This window comes from Anser cygnoides, chromosome 19, assembly GCF_040182565.1.
Source record: "Anser cygnoides isolate HZ-2024a breed goose chromosome 19, Taihu_goose_T2T_genome, whole genome shotgun sequence".
NCBI classification, from domain to species: domain Eukaryota; kingdom Metazoa; phylum Chordata; class Aves; order Anseriformes; family Anatidae; genus Anser; species Anser cygnoides.
In genome coordinates, this window is record NC_089891.1 from 1837696 (window position 1) to 1861722 (window position 24027).

The 24027-nt window shown below is 51.8% G+C and overlaps 1 protein-coding gene across 8 annotated transcripts in view; it reads left to right on the top strand.

The window, feature by feature from the left end:
- The first annotated feature begins 314 nt into the window (after positions 1-314).
- Positions 315-24027, top strand: part of NDEL1 (nudE neurodevelopment protein 1 like 1) — a 28421-nt gene continuing 4708 nt past the window's right edge. Inside the window, exons 1-10 of one of the 8 annotated variants that reach the window (XR_010825954.1) lie at positions 315-445; positions 7745-7842; positions 9232-9385; positions 10666-10814; positions 11851-11987; positions 13860-14033; positions 14880-14971; positions 17309-17460; positions 19259-19390; positions 20548-20582. Coding sequence is in view for 7 of the 8 variants with exons in the window: in XM_066980322.1 (XP_066836423.1) it covers positions 7757-7842; positions 9232-9385; positions 10666-10814; positions 11851-11987; positions 13860-14033; positions 14880-14971; positions 17309-17460; positions 19259-19355 (1041 nt within the window). In the remaining variant the exon portion in view is untranslated. Of the gene's footprint in view, positions 446-830; positions 1054-1091; positions 1507-7744; positions 7843-9231; positions 9386-10665; positions 10815-11850; positions 11988-13859; positions 14034-14879; positions 14972-17308; positions 17461-19258; positions 19391-20547; positions 20583-22126; positions 22897-24027 lie in introns of those variants that run through there. The other 7 variants (XM_066980322.1, XM_066980325.1, XM_066980326.1 and 4 more) reach the window with 7 other exon arrangements.

Here is a 24027-nt window from a genome sequence, read left to right on the forward strand (position 1 = left end):
TCGGGGTTCAGGGGACGGCGGCGCCCCATTGCAGGCGGGGGGCGATGGGGCGCGGGGGCTGCCCGCAGCAGCCGGGCTCGGGGGCCGCGGGGGGTGCACGAGCACACGCCGGGCACCGGGCCCGGGCTCCAGGGCTTCGCCGCCCTGCCCGCGGCCGTTTCTGCCCCGAAAAGTGGGGAATTCGGCCAACCCCGCGCCGCCGGCCCCGGGGGGCGTGGCCTCAGGACGCCCCGCCCCCGCCGCCTCGTAGCCCCGCCCCTCGCCTCGTAGCCCCGCCCCTCGCCCCGCAGCCCCGCCCACTGGCATCGTAGCCCCGCCCCTCACCTCGTAGCTCCTCCCCCGCCTCGCCCCGCCCCCCCGCCTCGCGTAATAACGTGGCCCCGCCCCGCGGTGCCCGGATCAGGCGGTTCCGAGGCCGGGAGGCTGCGGCGGGCGATGCGCCCCGGTGAGCGGCGGGGCCGGGCCGGGCCGGGCCAAGGGCCGGGGGGTGCGGGGGAGCCGGGAGGGGGCTGCGGGGTTCGGCCGGGCTGCGGGGGGGGGGGAGTCCGGGAGCCTGGGGCGCCCCGCGCGGCCCCGCCGATTGGCTGCCAACTGACAACGGGGCACGTCCCGCCCCCCCGCGAGCGCTATTGGCCGGCGGAGCGGCTCCGCTGTCTGCTATTGGAGGGAGCGCACGTCTGTCGCGACCGGCCGGGCTGCGCGGCCACCGCCCTGCGCGAGCCTCTGCCCCCCCCCCCCCCCCCCCAGCACCCTGAGGGGACGGCGCGGGGTCGGGGGGGGGGCGAAGCGCCCCGCTCCTGGCTTTGGGCCCCAAAGCGCCGCCACGGCTCGGGGGCACCGCGGCCGGTCTCCAGGGCCGCGGCCTGCCCGGGGCTGCCGTGGCGTGGGGGCAGCGGGCCCTGGGGCAGCCCCGTAACGGAGCCGGGGCACGGGGCGCGTCCTCGCCGCGCCCCCGGGGGGCCTCGCGCTCCCGGCCGCCGCCCGGCTCGTTGCTCCGGCAGAAACGGCCCGGGGCTGCCCGGCGGGTCCTCGCCTCGGGGAGGTCTCCCTCAGGTGTCTGCCAGTCAGCGAGCCTCCCTCCCGCGGCGCGGCGGGCCCCGTGCCCTACCGACACGAGCAGCCCCCCCCCGCCCCGCTCTCCCCGGCGTCTGACGGCTCTGACCCAAATCGCGGCAGCCGAGCCGTGAAGGCCGAGCGCGCTGACGGGAGCGAGAAGGCAGCACCGGGCCCTGGGTTACGTGCCCTCCCGCGAGCATCTCCCCGCGGTAGCGAGGCGGGGAGCTGCCCGCGCCCACACGGCTCCCCTCGGTGCTCTCCCCGGGCTGCGCTCGGTGACTCAGGGCTTGGCTGCGCCCTCTGAAACCGCCCGGGCACGGTCGTGAGGGCAGAGAGCTGCTTTATGGGCCCGCGGAGCTCGAAGTGACGGTTAAATAAGTGACATGGCGCAGCTCCTTGGATGTTCGAGCGATTTTTACTTGGCGTAAAAATTCCTGGACGCCACAGAGGGTAAGCGGCCTTGGCAAGGTCAGTGTTTTGTTAGATATTGGTAACCGGCCCAGGAAGGAGCCGTCTTGGGGCAGAAAAGCAGCCGGGAGGCTTTGATATTTATTTGTTTGTATTTAAATGTGGCGCAGCAGCGGTGGGACTGCACAGACGTGCTGGCTGGCAGCGCCGGGTAGGTGCGGCTGTAAGGGGTGTGACGGGTGGGGGTGAGTGCTCTGGGGTTTGGGCTGGGGCTTTGGCGTCAGGGCTGCCTCGGCTCTGTCCCGCGCTCAGAACAAGACCTGGCCGGGCTGTGTCCGTGTTGTGTGTGTGCAGCCAGAGCCCAGGCGTCCACCTTTTGGTGTGCAGAAGTTTGATCCTGCGCGTTACCAAGAGTGCAAAGGTGAAGGTGTATATCCAGAGGCACACGGATTTAGCTTCCTCCCCACCTCCTGGGGGTAAAACCCTCCTTTCCTCATCGCATGGAGCCGCAGATGTGTGAGATAACACCTCCGTTGCAGGGGAGGGAAAGAGAAGGGAAAGGAAAAGTGGAGAGAAAGGGAATGTGAGGCTGGTGATGTCCGTGACCTTGGTGCCACGAGGAGAGTTGTCACTGGAGGTGGCTGGCATTAGGCTACCAAGAAGCACGGGAGCAAACTGATCCTTATTCCTTCAATCTCTCTGTTATTTTTGAGAAGTGGGGGAAGTTGGACTAAAAAAGGAGATCCGTACGGTGTTTTGATGTTTGTGTCCCTGCAAACGTAATCGAGATAAAATTGAAGTGTGCTCAAGCAAAGTGCGTTTTCACCACTGTATTATTGTGCTCACCCCGGGGCAGAAGGAGACGCTCCCATCAAAGCGTGGCTTCCTCCGTACGGCTGTAGCCCCAGAGGGGCCTTCTGCTGGTACAGCCCGCTGAGCTTCACAGCCCCGATCAGAGCACAGTTCGGGGATTTCTTCAAAACTTTCATCTCGTTAAGTGTTTGCTGAAGGGACCCGAGTCCCCCTGCTTATGGCCAGCTTGTGGCTGGGTGGCCTTTTTCAGAAAGGTTTTCCCTCCCTGGCACCGCCGGATTGTAAGGGATTTAAAAGGCAACAGAGGATTCCCCCACCTTAGGAGAAACCTGCGCTAAGCGCTCCTCCCTTGAAGCTTCCCAGTCACTCGCTTGGCAGTGTCCAAAAGCATCTCAGCCCTCTGGCCACCGCCTTTCCAGGGAATTTCGTCACTGGGATGGCATTAATTGCTGAGATAATGGGGAGAGGCTCAAGGGACCTGTGTGCCGGCCTCTGTCACAGGCTCTTTGTGTTTGCCTTAAACTCTCAGATGAGGCTGTTGCCTCTGAGCAGGAGGTGCTTCGGTGGTGCTGCTGGGAGCAAGTAGAGGCAGGTTGTCTTAAGCTGCCAGGTGTGTGAAGGAAACGATGGTTTTAACAGGAAAATTCTGATGCCTTTGGTAGTTGTAGCTGCATTTCTGAAAAGAGGCTTCCCATATTAGTGCCTTCCTTCTGTTTTCCCTGCTTGCGTCGCAGAGCTGGCTAATGTGGCAAGGTTGGTTTGGTTTTGCTCTTTTTTTTTTTTTTGGTGGGGGGGTGCACGTCCCTCTCTCCCCGAGCAGGTACCCTGTTTGCTAGGCGTGCAAGCCTTGGCCACGCATGCAAAACGGGCTTGCTGTATTACATTAATAAGGCTGATTCCACAGAGGCTGTCAGGATGAGAAGGCTTTACTGTACGGTGTCTGGCTGTTCCGGAGGCTTTTAGCCTGAGCCTGGCTCAAGGATCCTGCAGGTTGGTTTGGTTCTCTCCTGCCTGCTGCGCTGCCTGCCTTGGAAGGGCAGGATTTATGGTTACGGCCGGGGAGGGAGCGCTGTGCTGACGCCGTGCTCTCTGACTTCTTTTTTCCTCCCGAAAGCTCGTATGCTGCTGTTGGAAGAGGCAAGGAGGCATTTGTTGTGGTTCACCGGAGAACATTCAGTTCAAAAATAGTACTGCAGGAAAAGACAGAGGTTCGCTTTCCGAAGCAGTGATGGGAGCAGGCAGCCTTCCAACACGCGTATGAAAATGCCTCCAGCTCCTATTTCAGGATGAGAAAAACAAGCACAAATTGATTGCAGAAACCTAATCCACGGCTTTTGTTTGTTTGTTTTCCATATTCTAATAAGTGAAAGACAACGCAAATTTATGGTTTTTTTGTTTTGTTTTTGTTTTTTTCTCTGGAGTGCTCAGGTGCCCAGCCATGCTTTGAGCCCAAAATTGGGTTTGAGATAAAATAAACAAATCCAGAATTTCGCCAGCTCGGGGGTTACCTCTTGGTTCCTGTGATTTGACAACCAGAAATGGCAGAAACAAGTTTTCTTCTGCTTTCCTGAGATGGGAGGAGGTGGAGGGCCTGGGTTTGCCCGCCGGGCCCCAGCGATGCTTCCTGGCAGAGCCGTTTCCAGCACCAAGGGGCAGGCACCCGGCCCCTCTGGGGCTCCGACAGCCCGGGGAACTGGAGGCTGGATGTGACCTTGGCAGGATTTCTCTGCCAAGTCCTATTTTAAGTGGCTATTTGCTCAGTTCCAAAGGTCGCTTGGCGGTTGTGCCACCTTTGGTGGTGGGTCAGCAAACAAAGCGTGGATGTGGGACGCCTCGCGCCACGGCTTGGTGCCTTCAGTGCCGTTGCTGCGCCTCTTCTCCGTGATTGCTCCCTGGAAGTGTTGGGCGATCGCAGCTGCATCTGAGCAAGGCTCCGAATCGCCTTGGATGTGCTTCTGTAGCTTTTGGTGAGCCGAGAAGTGTCGCTGAGCTGCCTCCTGAGAGCGGAGCAGCGGCTTCTGAGCTGTGGGAAGAGGCGGAGAGGAGTCCAAGCGCTGCGCTGGATGTCGAGCGTCGTGTTGTGCTCTGACATCTGATCCGAGCCCTAGCTGCAGCCTCCAGTCACATGGGGAGCCAGGGCAGCTTTTTTTTAAGGTGCTGTGTTTGTGTTTTAATGGCTCAGCTGAGGGGTGGCTCCGTGAAGATTTCGGTTTGGCCTTGAATGCAAGGTCCATTAACGCACTTGAGGAAAGTGCCGCGTGCCTGTTAGTTCAGTTCCTTCTGCTGAATGTGGGGTTCAGAAAATGCTGAGCGTCCCACTTGGCGGGATGCTTCTGGAGGTGAGGAAACCACATTTGTCCCATTTTAAAAAAGAAAAAGAAGAGAAAAAAGACGCAGTTAGAGAAGTTCATAACCTACAAGCTGCAGTTTTATGTGTGTGTGTTTTTTTTTTTGTGTGCAATCACAGCATAGAAAAGCTGTTCCATTTTAAGAGGAGAGTTACTCCGTCCCGCTGCTGTGTACTGGGGGCTTGAAAGGAGCCACGGCGCTTTGAACGCAGCTCTTGTTTTAGGGCTGCTCGGACCTGGAGCTATGCCCGCGCAACTGAGTTTTCCCAGGGCGCTGCGTGAATGCCGAGCTGTGCTGTCATGAATTCCGAGCGGGCAGCGGCATAAGCCTGCTCTCATTTCCCCTGGAAGACGCTGCTGCATTGTCTTGTCCGTGTCCTCAAAGCCTCAGTGTTCTTTGTCAAAGGCTCGATTCTGGCAGCGCCACGTCTGCGCGGAGCCCAGGGATGGGAAGGGCTTGTCGTGCTGCGGCTCAGCCCCGAGCCGGGGCAGCCGGCGACGCGCTGCAGCAAAGCGCTCCTTGTGCAACCCTCGGCACGCCGTGGGTGACGCCGTCCCACGCGTCAGATGCCTCAGGCTGGGCGCTTGTGCCCTGGTGAACCCAGGGAATGGGGAGCGGTGGCAGGCGTGGGAGCTGCCTGCCTCTCCTGACGCTCAAAGCAGTGTTCTGGCCGCGAACCGCCGCGTTTGTGTGCTGTGTGCGCTCCTGTCTCGCTCTCGTCCCCCACGCACGTGAGAGAAAGCGAGTGGTACAGCTTCGTGCACGCGTACCGGGATGTGGATGTCAGAGCTTAGTGTGTCGGTGTCTGGCGGAGGTGTTTCCGCAGCACAGGAGGCAGGTGAAAAATCAGGGCTGGCAGCTGGGCACGAGGAAGGACCGCGGGCACGGGTGGGCGCGAGCTGCCACCGCCTAAAAACTGTGCCAGGGGCCGCGGACAGGCCTGGGGAGGTCGGCGCTGTCCCTCTCCGACACCCCACTGGTGAAGGACGAGGGGCGCTGACGGCTTTGAGGCACCGCAGGGCGAGTCTCCTGCCTTCGGTGTCTCCAGGGAAGCGGTGCTTGGACGAGGGGTGGAAAACCCCCAGGTTCAGCGGTGTGGGGCCCAGGCAGCCCTCCCCAGCCTCCCGGTAGGAAGCAGTCCCGGGCCCAGGCGCGCCTTGTGGTGCCCGCTTCTAGGAAATGACGCAAGGCGCTTCCTCGTGCTAGCTCTCTTCTCAACGCATCCTGGATTTCGCTGACGTGGGGCTGCCTGGCGGGTTACCTCCTCAGATCAGCTCCTCTGGAGCTCTGGGAGCTGACCCCGTTCAGTGCTATGCCTGTGTTATTTTGGGGAAAATGTGCTGCTTGCTGCTGTAGGCCCTCGGCTGGCACGCTTGGAGAGGCTGAGGGGAAGGTCAGGAGACTCTTACTGAAGCGGTTTCAACGTGATCCGTGTGGGACTGGTGTTACGGACAGCACGCAGCGGTAACCGAGGCAAACTGCTCGTCGCTTTCTCTTCCCCCCCCAAATCTGCGCGTGCAGTCCAGGAGCTGCCTGACGTGTGCCTGAGCCACAGCAGCTGTCTGCTCGCCTTGCTGCCGGCTGTGAAGCCCTGACGGCTTGGGAGGTGACTCACGGGCTCCGCATCCACCGTAAGCAGGCACTTTGCACCGTTTGTTCCTGGGTTGCCATTAAACTGCCTTGCCCACAGGTGCGGCAGCTGAAGCGCGTACGCCAAAGACATTTTCGTCTGGAGGTACAGCAGGACTGCATGGATGCGTGCCGGGAGGGCTGGCGGTGCCCCACACGGGTGCTTTATTCAGCTCAGGGCAGCGCAGGAAAGGAGACACGGTCAGGTGTCGGGCAGCGTGGGGGCCTGGCCGGTGACGGGCAGCTTGGATCTGACAGCGCCGAGAGGTGCAGGAAGTACGGGGAGGCAGTCGGGGCGCTTCTGGGGTGCTGAGCACCCACAGGGTGAGTTCAGTCCCGTGCCCTGGGTGGTGGCAGCTGTGGTCCCAGCCGAAGAGCGGCTGTGCTGGCTGTGCCTCGCTCTGTGAGCTAAGTACCGGGCTGGGGAATGAGCCCGTCTGCCCTCTGGTGAGAGCGCTGGGGTGTTCTGTCCCACTTCTGGGCGTCTGGAATGTGGGTCACGGCGATGCGGGACGTGTCAGCGTGACACGGTTAGGCCTGGGGGGACAGCGCTGGCTATTGACGCCTGTCAGAGAGGGAAAGGCGGGTTAATCTGCCAGCATGAGCTGGGAACGAGCGCTGGCTGAAGCCTCTGCCATAGCGAAGAGGTTGGTTTCAGCTTATTCCTTTCCTTTCTGGGAATTTATAACCAAGCTTGAGTCTTGGCTGTTGGAGCGGGGGGAGAGAAATGACTGCCTCGAGTGAGAGCTCCCAAGTGGCTGCGTGACACCCCGGGGGCTACTCCCGCGCCGCAGATAGCGGCTGGCACCCGCCCGGTGACACCCCCGGCAGGCAGGAGCTGCTGGCCTGGGGGGGGGGCACGGGGTTTGGGGAGAGCTGCCCTGGGGTGGCTGGGGAGGGCACAGCGAGTGTCGGGGTGGCCGCTGTTACCTGCCTCATCAGTACGGAAGCAGAAATTAGCTTGGGCTCAACCTGGGGAGAGTAAACCGAGTTTTAACGCCCACAGCACGGCTCGTTGGCTGTTGACCTCAGAGCGTTTGGGCTCGCTCGTTTCGTGCCTCTGCTGCCCTAACAGGAATGGCAGCGTGCATCGCGGTGCCGGCGGCAGCAGGCAGAACCTCTGAGAACATTTTCCAAATGGAAGTGGGAACTGTGGTAGCTGTAAACTTCAGCATCCTTACCAGCGGTGGTCCTAAACGAGCACGTGGCATTAGCTAATGCTTCAGTGACAGCTACAGCACGCAGCCGACGCTTTTGGTCTCATTTCAGGCTGCTGCACAAGCCTTTCCTGAAGGCGGATGATATTTCATTACTTGCGGCAGGTATCTGCCGAGTGATGGTCGCTGGGGATCGTTAGCGTCCTGCTGGCCAGTGCCAAGCCTGGATGCCGCTGCCAGGCCGTGCCACGAAGCCCAGCACCCAGCAGCAGTTTCGGGGCGGTCTGCCTGTCTGCCTATCTTGAGCACGTCCTTGTGTTTGTGCCCTGCAGGACGTACTGATCATGGACAGTGAAGAAATCCCAACTTTTTCAAGTCCAAAGGAGGAAACTGCGTATTGGAAAGAGCTTTCCTTGAAGTACAAGCAAAGGTACTGTTGTAGATTTGCAGACAGTTCTTGATGATCGGAATGTGGCTTAATCTGATTCTCTGCAAGGTTTTACCAAAATGAGTATTAGGTGTTTGTTAAAAAAAGCTGTCTTTATTTCCAGCTTTAAATCCAGCTTTTATGTTACCAGCCTTGTGGAAGCGGAGTGTTCCTTAGTGCTACCATGCCAGGAACTCAAGGCTATGTTTTGGGCATGTTTGAGCAAGAGGAGGGCCCCTTTTGCTATCACGTGCATCTTTGTATAATTAGAGCGCTGCCTTGAGTAGTAACTTGATGTTTTATTGCAAGTAGCTGCCTTTGGGCTTTGTGATATCATTGCTGGTCCCTTGGGCTTCTTGCAGTTTAGTTACTGGTATAAAAAGTGACTGATTTGGTGGCTGCTGCGATTTATTGAAATGCACTGTACTTCGTAGTCCAGCCTGTGTTTGTGCCACTGCATGTTTTAAGGGGGCACGAGGCTTTTTGGTTACAAAAAGTGACTGGAGGCTCCCAGCTTTTGTTCTCTTTGGAAAGCTTTTCTTGCGTTCAGTGTTACTTGTGTGCAATAGAAGTGAAACCTCTCTCAAGCCCAAAGAGCCCAATGTGCAAGCTGCTTTTCTGTTTGGCCTTGGTTTTGTTTTTTTTTTCCTGGGAATGGGGATGGGAGTGGGCATGTGAAGGGGCCTGTCCTTCACGTGGGGGGTTTCCCGGGCTGTTCTTGGGTGGCAGAAAAGTCTCCCCCTGATGCCAGTGGGTATGTAGTTTCCTAAAGCTTTGTTAGTTTTCCCTGCAGCTTGCTAGGAGCTGAGCTATGACGTATAGTAACGATGAAAAATTAATAAGTGAAGTATGCGGAGTGGCTACTTTTAGCAATTTAATACCTTGCAGTGGTACAAGGTTAGTAAGTGCTGGCTTCCTTCCAAAGTGCTTAGTAACCCTAAGGTTCAAAGCTTAATGCTTTTCAGCAACCTTAAATTTCCAGGTAGTGCAGAGATACGGTAACTCGTTCTGTTACGGTGCTTGACCAGAAGCAGGTTAAAAGCTCACTTTATTTACTGACTCTGTCAAGTCTGCTAGGGTGAAAGCTAGGGGAGTACAAAGTATTCATCAGGTTCCCTGATTCCTGGAAACAGCCTTGATACAGGTTGTATTTGCACATGTATTTAATGTAGCTGTTTGTTTGATGTGAGGGAGTGAATTTCCTTTTATAGCTAAACTTAATGTAATTTCTTTATTTCCCCATTTTTTCATTTTCCCCTGCAGAGGTCTGTGGATGAAGCTTAAGTACTTTAAAACTCGCGTTTTTTCAGCTGTTTGTTTTTAAAGAGCCGTGGACTTTGTTTTAACTTGAGAGATGCTGCATTTTCAACTGATTAAATTGTCTCCTTACAGCTTCCAGGAAGCTCGCGAAGAGCTGGCTGAATTTCAGGAGGGAAGCAGAGAATTAGAGGCTGAGTTGGAGGCACAGCTAGTGCAAGCTGAGCAGAGGAATAGGGATTTGCAAGCAGATAACCAAAGACTGAAATATGAAGTGGAAACATTAAAGGTAGGTCTTGTGTGTAATGGCATTGCCTCTCCTACAGATGTGTCTTGGATATCATTTTAGTTTGTCTTTTCTGTTCTTGGTCACTGAATATCCAAATGAAGTAAAGGAGTCATCTGTTTAAGATCCTGTCTTGAGGATCTCCAGTATGTGCTCCAAATAAGGCAGCAACCTACCAGAGAAATTTCTAGAGGAATTTTTCTTGTTCACATCATTAAACTCTTGTCATTGAGTTTGTGCTTGTTTATTTGAATTCTCTAGGCTTTGCCAAGTGGTAGCTTTATTATTTACCCAGGCAACATCAGCATAGCAACAGGGTGGACAACACAAGTATGTTTTGTCAGACCACTGCGTTGTCATCTTTCTTTGCAATCTTTTTTTTTTTTTTGCCAGAATGTCTCCTTGGTTTTACGAGACCTTAAAGAAAGCTGAAGATGGGTGATTTGTGCACATCTTTGAGCGATTTTTCCTAATTCTTAACAGCCATATCTGTGGAGACAGGAATTGCATAAGGATCTGTGTGTGCAGATGATGCCTTTTAATTGATGCTTCTGTGTTAACAAATTCTTGCCTCTTTTGGGTTCTTCAAAAGTATCTTTTCTGGTAACTTCGGATTAGTTTAGTGAAGGCAAGGGTTGGAAAACGTACCTAACGGAAATAGGGTTTGGGGGATTACTTGTTCGCATATCCAGTCCCGGTTATGTCTGTAAGGCCAGTACATGTTTTTTAAGGTCAGTAGTTTTTCCATAAGACCCTGTCTGTACCCTTAGAGCTGATGAGAGCATGTCTGGGACTTGATTCTTCCAGTTTCTCAAAGATAAGCTTGTGGACCTGGAGGTTTTGTAACAGATTTCAGCTGCTCTAATTTTTGGTAATGGAGATGTCAGATGCATTCTGGTAACAGTGTGGCTATTGTCAGGGGAGAGGGGCACTGAAGGGGAGGCTGTGCAGTTAGATTTCTCTCTGTTTTTCTAGATGTTTGAGGCTTCAGAGCAGCTGTCACTGCAGGCTGTTAGGAACAGATGCAGGGATGCATCTCTGAGCAGCCAGCTGGGTGGTGATGAGAAGTCAGCGCACAATGCGGTGTTTGTCATTTTATCCTGTGTCCAGTTTTGATGTTCGGAGTATGTTCCTTCTGCCTTCATGCTTTTTGTTGTGCGTTACCAGCAATCCCAGATCAGCAGACTGCAGCTAGTATTTCACTTTGTTTGTCCCGTTTTACCACTGATAATTTGGAGGGTGTATGCTACTGATGTTTATCTCGCTACTTCTCTTTCTTTCAGGAGAAACTGGAGCACCAGTATGCACAAAGCTACAAGCAAGTGTCGTTGTTAGAGGATGACCTGAGCCAGACAAGGGCCATTAAAGATCAGCTACATAAGTATGTGAGGGAGCTGGAACAGGCCAACGATGACTTGGAACGTGCAAAGAGGTGAAGGCTGCAGTCCTCTGATTTCCTTAAAGTATTCACTAGATCTTTTCTTTGTTACTCAGATTCATCACTTCATTATTTCTTTAAAGAGGAAAAAAAAAAAAAGCACATGGTTTAAAAAAATGGTGCTTGATTCTTTGTACAGTGCAACTTTACTCCCGGAGTTCACCTCCATCAGCTGGTAGTGTTATATTACATCAAGAAAAGCTTGTGGCAAAACCTAAAATGCTTCATGCTCATGTGAGAACTGAGCAGCACAAGCAGGCTCAGAGCAAGCCAGGCCAGTGCGCTGGTTTTGATACTACCAGCTGGGTGACTTGTATTTGTGATCCTTGTAGCTCAAAGCCCCTTTGAAGTAAGAAGCCAGTGCTTTACATAGTCCCTTTTAAATTGAACAGGCCAAAGGAGTCTCCTGTTCCTTGCATAACAGCTTAATGACTGTAGGGAACATATGTGGCCTGTATAAGTGCACAAAATGAACAGGCTGCTGTTAGAAACGCCCAGTTTTGGAGTCGATCATGCTTCCGTTTTGCTGAATGGGAATTTTGCCATTGATTCAGTGGGACCAGGAATGAGCCTCCGGCTATCTGGCAAAAAGATCTAAGAGCTGAGGCCCAGTTTCCACAAGGCTCTTAACCTCATGACTAGCTTTTGACACATATGAGTTGTCCCACTGAAATCATGGAACGAATATCCCAGTGCCCTGCTTTCTGGGCTGTTGCCTGTTCCTCCTGAGGTGATTCACTGATAAAATATACGGCTTTGCAGAATGGCTTGGGAAGAATGGAGCGAGGTGCGCTAGACTGGCTCTTTTCCAGCTCTTTGGTACATTTCAGAGAGCCAGATGCTATCATGTTCTTTTCATCTCACTCCCTGGCTTCTCTGGAGTTTTAGTCCTTTCGGAGAAGCATTTCCATAGCTTTCAGATGACTAACTTGAATGTAGACCCTGCTAACATTTTTCCTCTGGTATGTTTTTGAATACGCTTTTATGTTAGTTGAGCCGAAGAACCTAATATTCTGGATTTTGTTTCTAGGGCAACAATAGTTTCATTGGAGGACTTTGAACAAAGGCTGAACCAGGCCATTGAGAGAAATGCGTTTTTAGAAAGTGAACTGGATGACAAGGAATCATTGCTAGTTTCTGTACAGAGATTAAAGGATGAAGCGAGAGGTACGGCTTTCTTGATTACTTCTGTGTCTTGGTACATAGTTGGCTTGATAACAGACATGTAGCAACCAAAGCTCGTGTTTATAGAAAGGCTCACATAATGACACTCAAACTGGTATTGTAATGTAAGCATTGGGATTTGCTTACTAACAGTATATTCTCTATTCTTTGTATGTCCACTGTAGCTAAAAAAAATCTGCATGTAGGGCCAAATTAATATCAGATTCGTTCAGGATTTTTAACCAAAGTGAGTAGACAAAAACTGTGTTCCACAGATCTAATGGAGTTGAGAACTGTGTTCCAAAAGATCCCACTGTCTGTGGTTTTGTGCCTTGTATAGGAAGGGAAAGTACAGGAGATGACAGGGAAATGCATGATTAATGGCGAACAACTATCTTTTTAAATTCTTTCTACTGTATACTTTCTAAATCTGTTGGAAATCACCTGGCTTATTAAAGATACTCCAGTAAAGACTGTGGTTAGACCTGTAGGATCAGAGATGTTTAAGATAGTCTTCTGGGTTATAATCAAGAGTTGGGAATTCCCTGGTGTGTTTCACATTGAGGACATGGGGGAAACTTTTTTTTATTGGTATTCTATTTTTTTAATGGTTGGGGAACACGACTTCTCTAATGGGGCAATCTGCTCATAAGCCTGCCATCGCAGTAGTTCAGTGTTTTTCAACGTTCATTCCAAAGTGAAGCGCTGTAAAACAATTCCTCAATGAAGACCACGATCTGACTGCAAGGCCATACACTTGACAATAGGCTGGGATTTTTTTGTTGGTGTTCTTTGTGAGCCTCTTTGAAGTAAGTTTGTGCCCCACAAATTGAAAGCCAGTATTGAAAACAGTTTTTTTTTATAATAAATGTGAGAAGGGAGATTAAGAATTTTCTGAAGATAAGTATGTATTGTAGTCTAGGGTTAGGGCAATAATACTGGAGAAAACAGCAAAACCTAGGGGATTATCTTCTAGAACATTGGAAGAATCGTCAAATGAGACGTCCTCTGTCTTGGATGAGTTCTTTGGAAATTTTTTAGCGTTTGTTGGAATAGCAAAGTTGCACGTTATTCCCATGTAAGCAAGCAGGAATGCTAGCCACTGAAAGAACAGATATGGTATCAAAATCAGATATAACATTTCTGATTGAACAGCCACAAATACTCTTCGAGGAATCCAAATCGGATTTCATTTCAGTTGTGCTGTTTCCCTCAAAATCTTTCCTAAAAATTCAGGATAACTTAAAAGCCATATTGTACAACAGACTTGATGATCCGTGTGGGTCACTTCCAGCTCAGAGTATTCTATGATTCTCTTTCGTTTGGACTGCTGGCTTCTTCAGCCTGCTCTTTCATTTGCTGAGGAGTCAAGAAACACTGGGTACAGCCCTTTGACTGTCTCTGGCTGGTGTGCAGTCCTGTGAATTATTAACTGGAAAAATAACATGAGGAATTAGAAACACAAGACTAGGTCATTAATCTGTTTTCCCAGCTTCTATTTGAGCAGGAGCTGAATGCAGTTCAGCAGGCATTTGTAACCAGCTAAGTATTTCGAAGCACGCTTTCCATGGAACCAACCTACAAGTGGGGAAGAATGCTGAGGTCAAGTCACCTGCTGTGCCCTCTGGGGTCACGCAGCTCTCTGGGCTGGGGGATCTCTGCTGCCTCTTTACATCCAGCTGTAATGGGAGGTGCTGGTATCGAGCTGTCTGATTTGAGACGGGGCTCTTTGCTGGAGAAAGCCAGCAACAGCGAATTAGTGTTTGGTTGTTGCAAAGTATTCCCCCTTCCCCTCTCAAAAAACGATTAGCATGTTAGAGAAATCTGTTGCTAATATAATGTGTGTGTTTTGTATTTTCCTTCTTCCAACTTCAGACTTACGGCAAGAGCTCGCGGTACGGGAAAGGCAACAAGAAGTCACCCGAAAGTCTGCACCTAGTTCTCCGACTCTAGACTGTGAAAAGATGGATTCAGCTGTCCAGGCGTCTCTCTCCTTGCCAGCTACACCTGTTGGAAAAGGATCAGAAAATAGTTTTCCTTCCCCAAAAGGTAGAATTCCTAGAAGCTGTGCCTAGTTGTTTGGGATTATGCTCTGCTTGTCAAAAATAGTTTCAGACCAGGTCCTTGTTAGTGAACTTTAAGTAAACATGTGGATCATGTGGTATATGATCCGCATGTTTAAGTAAACGTGGTACATGTGGATCCAACGGGCATTACATAAATGTAATTTAAAAATTACATTTTTAAATCGTGGGCCAGCATCAGGCCTACTTACTGAGTATCATGAGCAAATCTTACGGAAAAGAAAGATTCAGAAGCTGAGCTATTGCTTTGGGGTGGTGGGGATTGTACGCTGCAGTAGAGCACGTTTGGGGTTGCAGGGCAGTGCAGTGACTGATATTTCAGCTTAAGTGCAGGGTAGCAGTGGTGGGTAGATGGTGGGTAGTAATTGTGACAGTCTAGACTGCCTTTGTTACCACAGTTGCTTTCAGGGGTGCTGTTTTCTCTGTGAGGCAGCAGGATGTTAGTCCAGTCCTCTTCCCATCTGGAAGGCTCTGGACAATCACAAGGATTAAGACATTTATTTTCTAAATTAGAGTAGATTCCAGGGGAAGCTCTGGTTGCATTAGATAGATTGCAGGCAGAAGCCTTGCAGATGGGGAGTGCATGAACTCTGCATGTAGGTCTAATGGAAAAGGAGGCAGTGGACAGGAATTAAGCTTTTTATTCTTTCCGTGGCTAGTGATTGTGCAGCCTGTGTTACTGTGGAGTAACAGTATGAAGAGCCTGCAGTAGGATTTTGGATTTACCCTTTGATACTGAAGTTATTTAAAAAATTGAACTGTGGAGGAGCAAGTCACATAGCAACTCACGTAATAAAATGTTTGTTTGCAGCTATTCCAAACGGATTTGGTACCAGCCCTCTTACTCCTTCAGCTAGAATATCTGCACTCAACATTGTGGGAGATCTCTTACGGAAAGTGGGGGTGAGTGCTCTGTCCTGAAGTGTCTCTAGTTCTGTGCTGCTGTCACTGAGCTCTCATCCTTGTAAGCAAATTATAGAGGGCTGTGGCCCAGGTTGAGTTCATGCCGTAGTTTCCAATGTGTCTCTTCCAAATCATCCACATCTAGTGTTTAGTATGTAATAATATATTTTTTTTTTAAATCTTGATTTGTAGAGCAGGTTGCTGAAGTTCTGATGCCAGCTTTGTTGATGAAATTCATACTTGGAGTAAAAACAATCTTCAAGCCTTTTGGTACATGGGGCTAGACATCACTGGGCACTTGTGCATATTTCAAATGAGTCCCGCAGCTTTCTCTGTAATGAGACCAGGACTCAGAACTGAACCTTAGACTTGGGGTGCCCATTGCATAGTTGTTTTATGTCACAGCAGGTGAGCTGAAATCGGACTGTCAGTGTTTCTTCTTGTGCCTGAGGAGATCTGCAAGTGTTGCTGAAAAATGAAATAAATAAATTTTAAAAAAGAGCCCTTTGGGTAAGAAAGGGAAAAAATAAATCAGGAGAAAGCCAAATGTTCCCATGTGTAGTTAAACGGGAAGTGAAATGTGTGAGCCTTTAAAGGGATTACAACTCTAAGCAGGGAAGAAGTGGTTTAAACATCTGTTACGGTGTTGCTTAGGATGCCAGGCTTTCCAGTTGAATGAAGACGTGACTTTTGAGTTACGAGAAGCTTGTTTTAAGTGCCACAGTGGTTAGTGATGTGAGTGGAAGCATGGGTAGCCTCGGTGCCTGGCCTCCAGGGCTGGCTTTCCTCTGTCCCTTGTGGTTAACGCTGAAAACAGAAATAGCTGCAGTCAAGATGGTTGTTTTAGCAAAGTTTGAGCTAAAAATGACATCTTTGCTTACATTTGGAGCCGGTGAGCTCAAAGCTGGTTTGAAAGGGCAACAGGACGACTCAGGGTTATGGAGTGGCATGTTTAAAATGGGATCGTTGTGAGTAAGAGTCTGCAGGGGATTTAGGGAGCTTAATCACAATCCTGTGTGATTACTCTGCAAGGACAGGAAATGCCAAATAAGCATGCTTCTTTCCCAGCCTACTCTTAAACACACGCTCTTCCAGTGATGCAAAATTCCAGCTCATGCATTTGTTTAGTAATAATTATAGGATGTTCAGGATTTCTTTGGGCTGGCTACACGCAGGATACCTCGTCCCATGCCTCAGACTCCCTTTCTCTCCAAGAAGTTCCCTTCAGCTTTCTTGCTTGCTTGTGAGACAGCAAATTACTTGATGCAGATCACACTTGATACTTCCAATAGAAAGATGCTTTGAGACCAAGAGATAGATAGGTATCTTTATATAAAATCACTAAAGAAGATTAAAGGGGTTTCTAGAAGATGTTAGCGTTCCCTTATTTCTGTTAGTACATCAGTAAGGTATTAATGGAGTACTTTACTACATGGAATCTGACAAAGCCCCATGTACTATTGAGTTGAAATTTTGTCTCCATGTGCCTGCGAGTGTGGGAATTCATACACGTGCAGGGTGGATATAGCAAATAATTGCAAGGATTTTCTGCTGGACCAGAGAGAGTCTTACCAAGTTAAACCTCGGTTTGTGATAAATGGCAGAAAGGGCAGGGAACGTACTGAAGTGGAGGAGAGAATCAGGGTTTGGGTCTCCTTCCTGCCAGGAGTCGGTGGATGAGGCAGGTCTGTTACCTTGCACAGGGGGAAAAAGATCTTGCCAGGCTAGCTTGGAAATAGTAGAGATGAGGTAGAAACCCTGAGGATGGGCTTAGCTGCCTTTGTTTCTGCTGTCTTATGCTGTGTCAGTAGCACCTCTTCTGCTGAAGATTATCAGGGAGGATTAAGAAACTAGCCATGTTTTTCAGACAATGATTAAGAAAGAAATGCCAGAAGACATTGTCCTGGGAAAAATTCCAATTTTCCAAATGTGCAGTCACTCCCAAAACCTGACGATTCTGCTTTTGGTTCTCTCTGAGTCCTCCGGTTAGTTTACACCAGCCTCGCTCAAGTTCTTAAAGCAAGAGGTTTCAGTAACTTCTGCCAAGTTACCTTCTTACTTTCTGTACCTAAATGAGAGTTGATATGTTCTAAAATCCTAGCCCTGATGGAAGCAAAATGTGCCTGGCAGTCAGCATCAGCATCTCATTGTGTGGGTTTCAATTGTGGATGGATGACAGAGAGAAAATGAGAGCTTTGTTCCCATTTAGTTCAGTTTTTGCCAAAGATGATTACACTGGGGTGATCACACAGATCACGGTCATCTGTGGTCATGTCAAAGCCTGAACTTGAGCAGTAAAATATTTTTCTTAATCTTACTTTTTTTCTCCTTTCACAGGCCTTAGAATCCAAATTAGCTGCTTGCAGAAATTTTGCAAAGGACCAGGCATCGCGGAAATCCTATATTTCAGGGAATGTTAACAGCAGCATGATAAACAGCAATGGTGCGAAGTACCCTCATCCAGGACATACTTCCTTCTTTGACAAAGGGTAAGTCAGGGTTTATTTTTACACTAAAGAGGGGGAGCATGTTTCAGGATGCTACGTGAAGCCGGGGGGGTGGGTTGGCCTGTTTTTAGCCCACCACAGCTTTCATCCAATAAGACAAATGATTTGTGGAGCCAAATTCTCAAGGGGACAGAGAAGCAAGAATAATGTAGGCTTAGGTAAGGCGAAGAGCAAAGCAAGTGTGTGACCTCTCAGCTGGTAGGATGTCAGCGCCAGTTCTGCCCCTCTGCTGCCTCATCTCCCAGCTGGTGGGGAGACCGTGGCCTTCAAAAGGATCTCAAGGAAATAGTGGTGGAGTTGCCATAGCTACTGGTGCGTGGGGAGTGCCTTAACCACATATCTGGAGGTTCCCTCGGTACGAACAGCTTAGTGTGGGCAGCACAGGCTTGCTTGGAGGGTGGGGCCCTCCTTACTTCCCCCTCTATTAGTGGAAAAGAAAATGTCACTGATTGTGTAATTCTGGCTGATGGAAGGGGCAGCTGTACTCGTCCCGGCCTGTGTTGTGCATCAGCCGGGAGGCCAGAAACTGCTTTCACAGGAAAAACCACTCTCACATGACTTCCCCTCGTATGGGGAAGTGGCTCAGCAGGAGGACGTCCCCGTCCCTGTGGTTGGATGAGCAGCGCTGCAGGGCAGGAGGCGCAGCCGAGCGCTCCTCTGGGGCTACTCGGTGATACTGAAACCCGGGCTTGGTGTCACCGGGCAAAACACCCTCCGTGCTCCCTCCGTGGTGCCAGTCTTCCTTGTTAAACCCCAAGCCAGTGCAGTTTTAATGCTGATATTCAGCACACCCTCAATCTAGGATTTATTTTAGAGCATTAAATGAGCTGTTAGCAACCTAAAGAGTGCCATATAGAGAACAGTCAAGCTGGGCTTCTGCAATCCTTCTCCTGTGAGCTGAATCACGTTGCTATGTGGGTAGCAGGGCAAGCTGATGCTTAGAAACTGGCATACAGAGTTCTCACAGCAACCATTTTTGGTTGCTTTTGGAAAGGAAGTGTTCAGATACTTAACAAGGTCATCATCATTTGCAAATCGGACAGACTTCAGGGTTGTCTGCATACTGGGAGGCTGACCGGGGTCCACACACCCCCACAGCAGTGCTTACGCTTGCAACCCAGGCTTCATTTCGTGTGCAAGCTGTCGGGATAGTGCTAGGGAGAGATTAGAGCTGCTCTTAGCAGGCAGCGTGGCTATATTGAGGTGTGGTGTGACAAATAAGCTGATTGCTGCATGGGGGGAGGAGGGGGGGGTCACTTTTAATTATCCAGATTGTCATCACATTTGTTACCTGGGCTGGCTGCCTGCAGCTCAGAGCAGGTTGTAGCTGAAAAAGGCTTAGGAAGGCAGCCTATTGGTAGAGCGCTTCTACAGCAGACTTGGAGGATGTTAGCAGGCTAGAGGAGCGCGTGGAAATGACTGATGCGCACGCCCGCACGTTGTGAGACCCTTGCTGAGCCCTGCTGTCCTGTCTCTCCCCTCCTCTCGTATGTGCTGCTGGGGTCAGGGGCTTGCCCCTTCCCCTCGCAGCTGCCCTCGCTTTGCCTTCCCGCCTCTCTGGTGCCCTGGGGGTGGATGCGGTGTCTGTGCTGCATACACGCCGCCGCAGTTCCCGTGTAAAGCCTGAATAATTGTGTCCGCACCGGTAAGCCGGGCAGAGCCCTCACGGCGGCGAGGCCGGCCCCGCCGTGCGGTCCCTTGCACGTCACGGCGGCTGGGCACGAGGGGCTGAGCTGAGGAGTGCCCTTTCTTCTCCCCTCTTCTCCTCCTTTCTCTCCAGCCCCTGTACTCTCCTCCCCGCCCCAAATTGTCGCTGGAGCCTGAATCAGCCACGCGTGCTCGTAGACCCGGTCCAATCTGCAGCCGCTGCCTTATGAACAGCCAGTTGTTGGGTGGTGGGATTGTGACAGAGGTAATTCAGTCACGTCGTTACGCTTCCATTTACTTTCCTTTGCCATTTTGTTGGTTAAAATGTTCGATGAACCTCCATCTCTCCTCAAATGCCTGCTCTCTGCTTGCTGAGTGGAGCTGAGCAGGCGGCTCAAGGTGCAGGAGCTGGCGTGGTGGGAGCAGGGATAGGAGCAGTCACCTCAGCATCGCTCCGGGGGACGTTTGGAGGATAGCTGGGCTTGCAAGTGAGCTTTGCTGGAGAGTTGGAGGAGGCAGGACTTACCTACTGTTTTTTTCCTTTTTCTACGCTCTACCAAGTCTAGCATAATATCAGTTTCCTCCAGACTCGTTCCTTTAGGAACATGATCTTTCTGTGCAGACACCAGGACCTAGCAGAACAGCACCTGAGAACGGTCTCCAATAGCTGCTCGCTTCTTGTAATTGTTCTTAATTGTTATGAACTTCGATCCAGTTGGGGAATAAAATGGTTCTGACCTTGATGGGTTCCGCAGAGGCCTGGCACTAGAACAGCTGAGCAGGGACAGCGGTGAGCCAAGACTGGGTGTTTGCTCCTTGGGGCATGAACTGCTTGTTTGCCTCTACCCTGCTCCTCTGCCTGCCTTCCGGCACGTCAGAGTCATTGCAGTCGGTGTTTATTCTTAGGGCATTTCTGTGAATCTGCTGGGCTATGATTTTTTTTTTCTTTTAAAAAAAGCAAGCTAAAGTTTAAACGTGGAAAGCACCTCTGCTTGATGTCCCCGGCCCTGATTGTAATACTGAGGAACTGAGGGTCTAATACTGAAAGGAACTGAGGGTCTTGCTGTTCCCTGGTCTTCCTTATTTAAAAAAAAAAAATCCCAGGAAAAGAGGGAGCCTTCTTAAATGTGGGTACATTAGGTGCAGCTGAGCAAATCCACGTCCTGTAAGGTGCTCTGCAGTGCTCCAAGCTTTTATTTGGGTCATGCACTTCAGCACTGGAGCGTGGTGGGGGTGCTGGTGGTCACTGGAGGGGGATCCCCCCCTGCCCGTGCAGAGCAGCGTCCTTACACAGGGGTCACAGAGCAGAGGGCAGGCGAGGGTTGGTTCAGCACCCCTGCTTTTCCCCGTTCCTTGCATCCAGGGTTATGCCCAAGAATGTCTGTATTGTGTGCATAAACTGTTTCAATTTTTCTCCACTAGGCGTGAAAAGGTCATATTCCCCACCTTGGTCATGGGTAAATGAATTCATTTACATGATAAGCTGCATGCGTTTTAACTCTGGTGCTTGGAGGTGCAGCGTTGGTGGTTGTGCTAACTGCATGACGTAGTTCTCCTGGCGCTACGAACTAATAGGCAATGAGCAAAGCCTGAGGCTATAATCTCTGTTTCTCCTTACTTTAGATAAACTTCTCTGGTGCTGTGACCAGTTGCAACTATAAGACTGAGTGCTGCTTGCTTTCTTGGTTTAATATTTTTTCAAATACCTGCATGCTTCTGACTGAACCGGACGCATCAGAGATACGGGGCGAAGTAGCGCTGCTAACTTAGTGAATTTTGAAACCTTGGTGAAATCTTCATTTTGAAACTTGGTGAATTTTGCCCTTTGGTCATGTTTTTCCTTCAGCGCTGCGTTGGACATTGGCTGGCTGACGTTCAGCTGCCGTAGCTGTGGCCGTGGCAAAGCAAGCAGGCACCGAGGTGCTGCGCAGGGCGCTGCGGAGCAGGGGGGAGGAGGGGAGCAGGGCTGTGAGCCCCTTGCCCTGCCAGCAGCGGGAGCAGGACCCCAGGGCTCATCCTGCTCCTGAGGGAGTGTGCAGGGTCAGTGCCCTGCCCCATCTGGAGCACAGCTCCCCGCCAGCTCAGTCTACCCCATCCTCCTGCCTGCTTCTCCGCTCTGCGTGTTGTTGTGCCTCCTTGTGCTGCTGGTGCACTCGGGAGGGTCAGGGAGCTGGTGTAAAGCACTCGTCTGTCTGGGAACCTTCTGCTCTTGCTTCCTTGATAAGCTGGGCTCCAAGTGTGCTTTGACCACATCAGTGTACTCTTCAGGCTGGGTTGTTCAGCTGCGAGACAATCTTCTGGTGAGGTTCTGTGTGATGCTTACGGGTCGAGGGAGTCTCAGAGACATTGTGCTAAATGCAAAGTACAGCTCGAAATACAGATCAGTGAGTAAAAGCCTGCCTTAAGTAATCACAGGGCAGAGGGAGCAGTTGGAAATGGGCACGAGGTTCATGCTGCTGCCAGGACAGGCAGGCAGGGCCCGTCAGAAGCAGCTGCGGGGGACGTGCCCAGCAGGGACCGGTGGCTTCAGCTCCGCTGGAAGCGCCAGAGCCTGACTTGTGAGGAGCCCTGAGCAGGAGCGCAGGGTGGGCGCTGCAGAGCGTGTTGGGTTGGGTCGGGTCCGAGCGAGCGGGGAAAGTGGCGGCAGCAGGAAGCGAGCGGCCTGGCCAGGATTTATCACCCAGGGCAGGTCCCCAGGCTGCCCGGCAGCACCAGCTCTGCGTGTGGTCACCCCGTGTGCGTGCCAGCCTGGATGGAGCGGCGAGCGTGGAGCGATGTGCGTGCTCCTCCCGGCTCTGGGTGTGCCACAACGGGAGGGTTTTGGCCCCAGAGACTGAGCACAAGACCTCCCTTCCCAGGTTGTTCTCGTTGGTCAGTAGTCATCCACCACACTACAGTTGTTTTCTTTTCTTAAAGAATTGCTCCACTTAACTTTATTTTCCTTTGTTTCTAACTGCAGTAACGCTAATTTCTTTCTTTTGTGCATTTTTGTTAACAACAGAAGTCCATGGCTGCTAAAACATCTATAAACTCAGCCATAAGGCCAGCCTTCAGCATCCCCCCGTTTGCTGCTACTGTTTGAAGCCTTTTCCTGTGCCCCACTTACTGATCTGGCTTCCTGCGAATCAAAGCTGCTTCTTGATCTTTGTTTCTGCACCGAGGGCAAGTCTGGGCGAGCAGTACACAATGAACAGTGCGGGTTCACTGGGAGCTGAGCCGGGGAGAAGCTGCTGCCGCAAATGAGCTCTGCTCTGTCTTGATATTCTTTTAATTAGCAAATCACGGGGAAACCTCACAAAGCTTCTAAACAAGGTTTTAATCTTCTCCATCTTCATCAGAAAGCCTGCTTGTCTCCCTTGTGCATCGTAGTGCTGGGAGCACTCCCCATCTTGCGCAGTGCTGGCACCTCTTCACGTGACCGCTGTCCTCATGCTCACCACTTCTCACGGCGCTGCTGCCAGCAAATCCACATCACGCCTGCCTAAAACAGCTTTTCTGTAAAGATAGGTTACAGGGCCATGGTCCCTCTGGAGCGATCGACGTGCTCCACCGGTGGTTTCACTTCGGAGAGTGAGGTCAGGACTCAGAAGGGAGTCCCTGGCCTTTCCCCAGCGCATCAGGCTGCGGTGCAGGCAGCGGGGCGCTCCGCGAGGGCAGGAGCTGCGGGCAGCGCCCGGGCAGGCTGGGGGTGCCCACAGGCCTCTGCCCCGGCACGGGGGGTGCCGCACAGCGCCGGGTCTGCAGCGTTCATCCCCTTGCTGCCCCCGGCTCTGAGATGGGGATCGTTCTCCCTTTTGTCTGAGGCGTCGTGGGATAATTTGTGATGCTGGTGCTTTAGGTTGGGTCACGTCCCAGCTGTGTGGCGTCTGTGCGGAGTGCCCGATGGCTTCGTGGCTTCTGGCCTTGTCTGTGTACCTCTGGGAGACTGAAAAGGGCCCGCGCTGCCAAACGTGCCTCAGAGCAGGAGCTGGGCAGGGCTAGACGTGCGTGGCATCCCTCAGAGGTGAAGCTGCCTGCACGGACAGGTCTGTTGGGTGGGGGTGGCTGCGGCTGAGTACTTCCCCACGGGGTGAAACCCTGTTTAGGAGCAGCCAGTGCCCCAAAAGTAGCAATATCAGAAGCGAAGGCTGCTTGGCTTGGCTGGTCCCTGGTGTAGTGCCATGCACAAATGCCACGTGTCGGGATTTAATTCAAATGCGTCCCTCGGGCAGTGCGGGGCGGCCGCGGGCAGCGAGTGCAGCTGGAGCCCTGTGGGGATGCGGCCCCTGCTGCGTGCGCTGCCCTCGGCCTCGTGCCACGGCACAGCCGATCGCTGCCTTGCGAGGGCACGGCCGTCACTTCTGTCCCACTTCAGCCCAGGCAGGGCGCAGCACGTGGGGCAAGGGCACTCGTGGGGCAGCGTCTGTCTGTCGCGAGAAGGGCTCCGAGTTTTGCCCAGGGAAACACGACAAACCTGCAGAGCCTGGGTTTAATGTGACTCGCCAGACGTGACCCTTCCATGCTGCTGCGATTGAACGTCAGTTTTCTGTTCAAAAGGAAGCAAACTACCATGTTTTAATCCTGTTTGTTTTTTTGTTTCTCCCCTGTCCTAGTTGGCAGAGCAGCTTTCTAGCTGATAAGTAATTTGCAGAGTCATGTTGGGAGGAGGTTGGCTTCCTGCCCCTTCGCTCAAATCAGTTAGCAAAACGCGTCTGCCCCTAAGCCTCCTCCAGCAGCGTTTTGCTGCAGGCAGTCCTGGAGGCACTCGTCTCTTAAATGTATCAAAGTAATACTCCAATGGGGCTTGAAATTTCAAGCTTAGTGGGGAGGAGATGGAAAAGGTGTTTTCTCCGTGCTTTAGCACTGGTGTGGGAAGCAGCACAGCCCCGGGTTACCGTGGGAATCTGACCTTGCTCGCGAGTG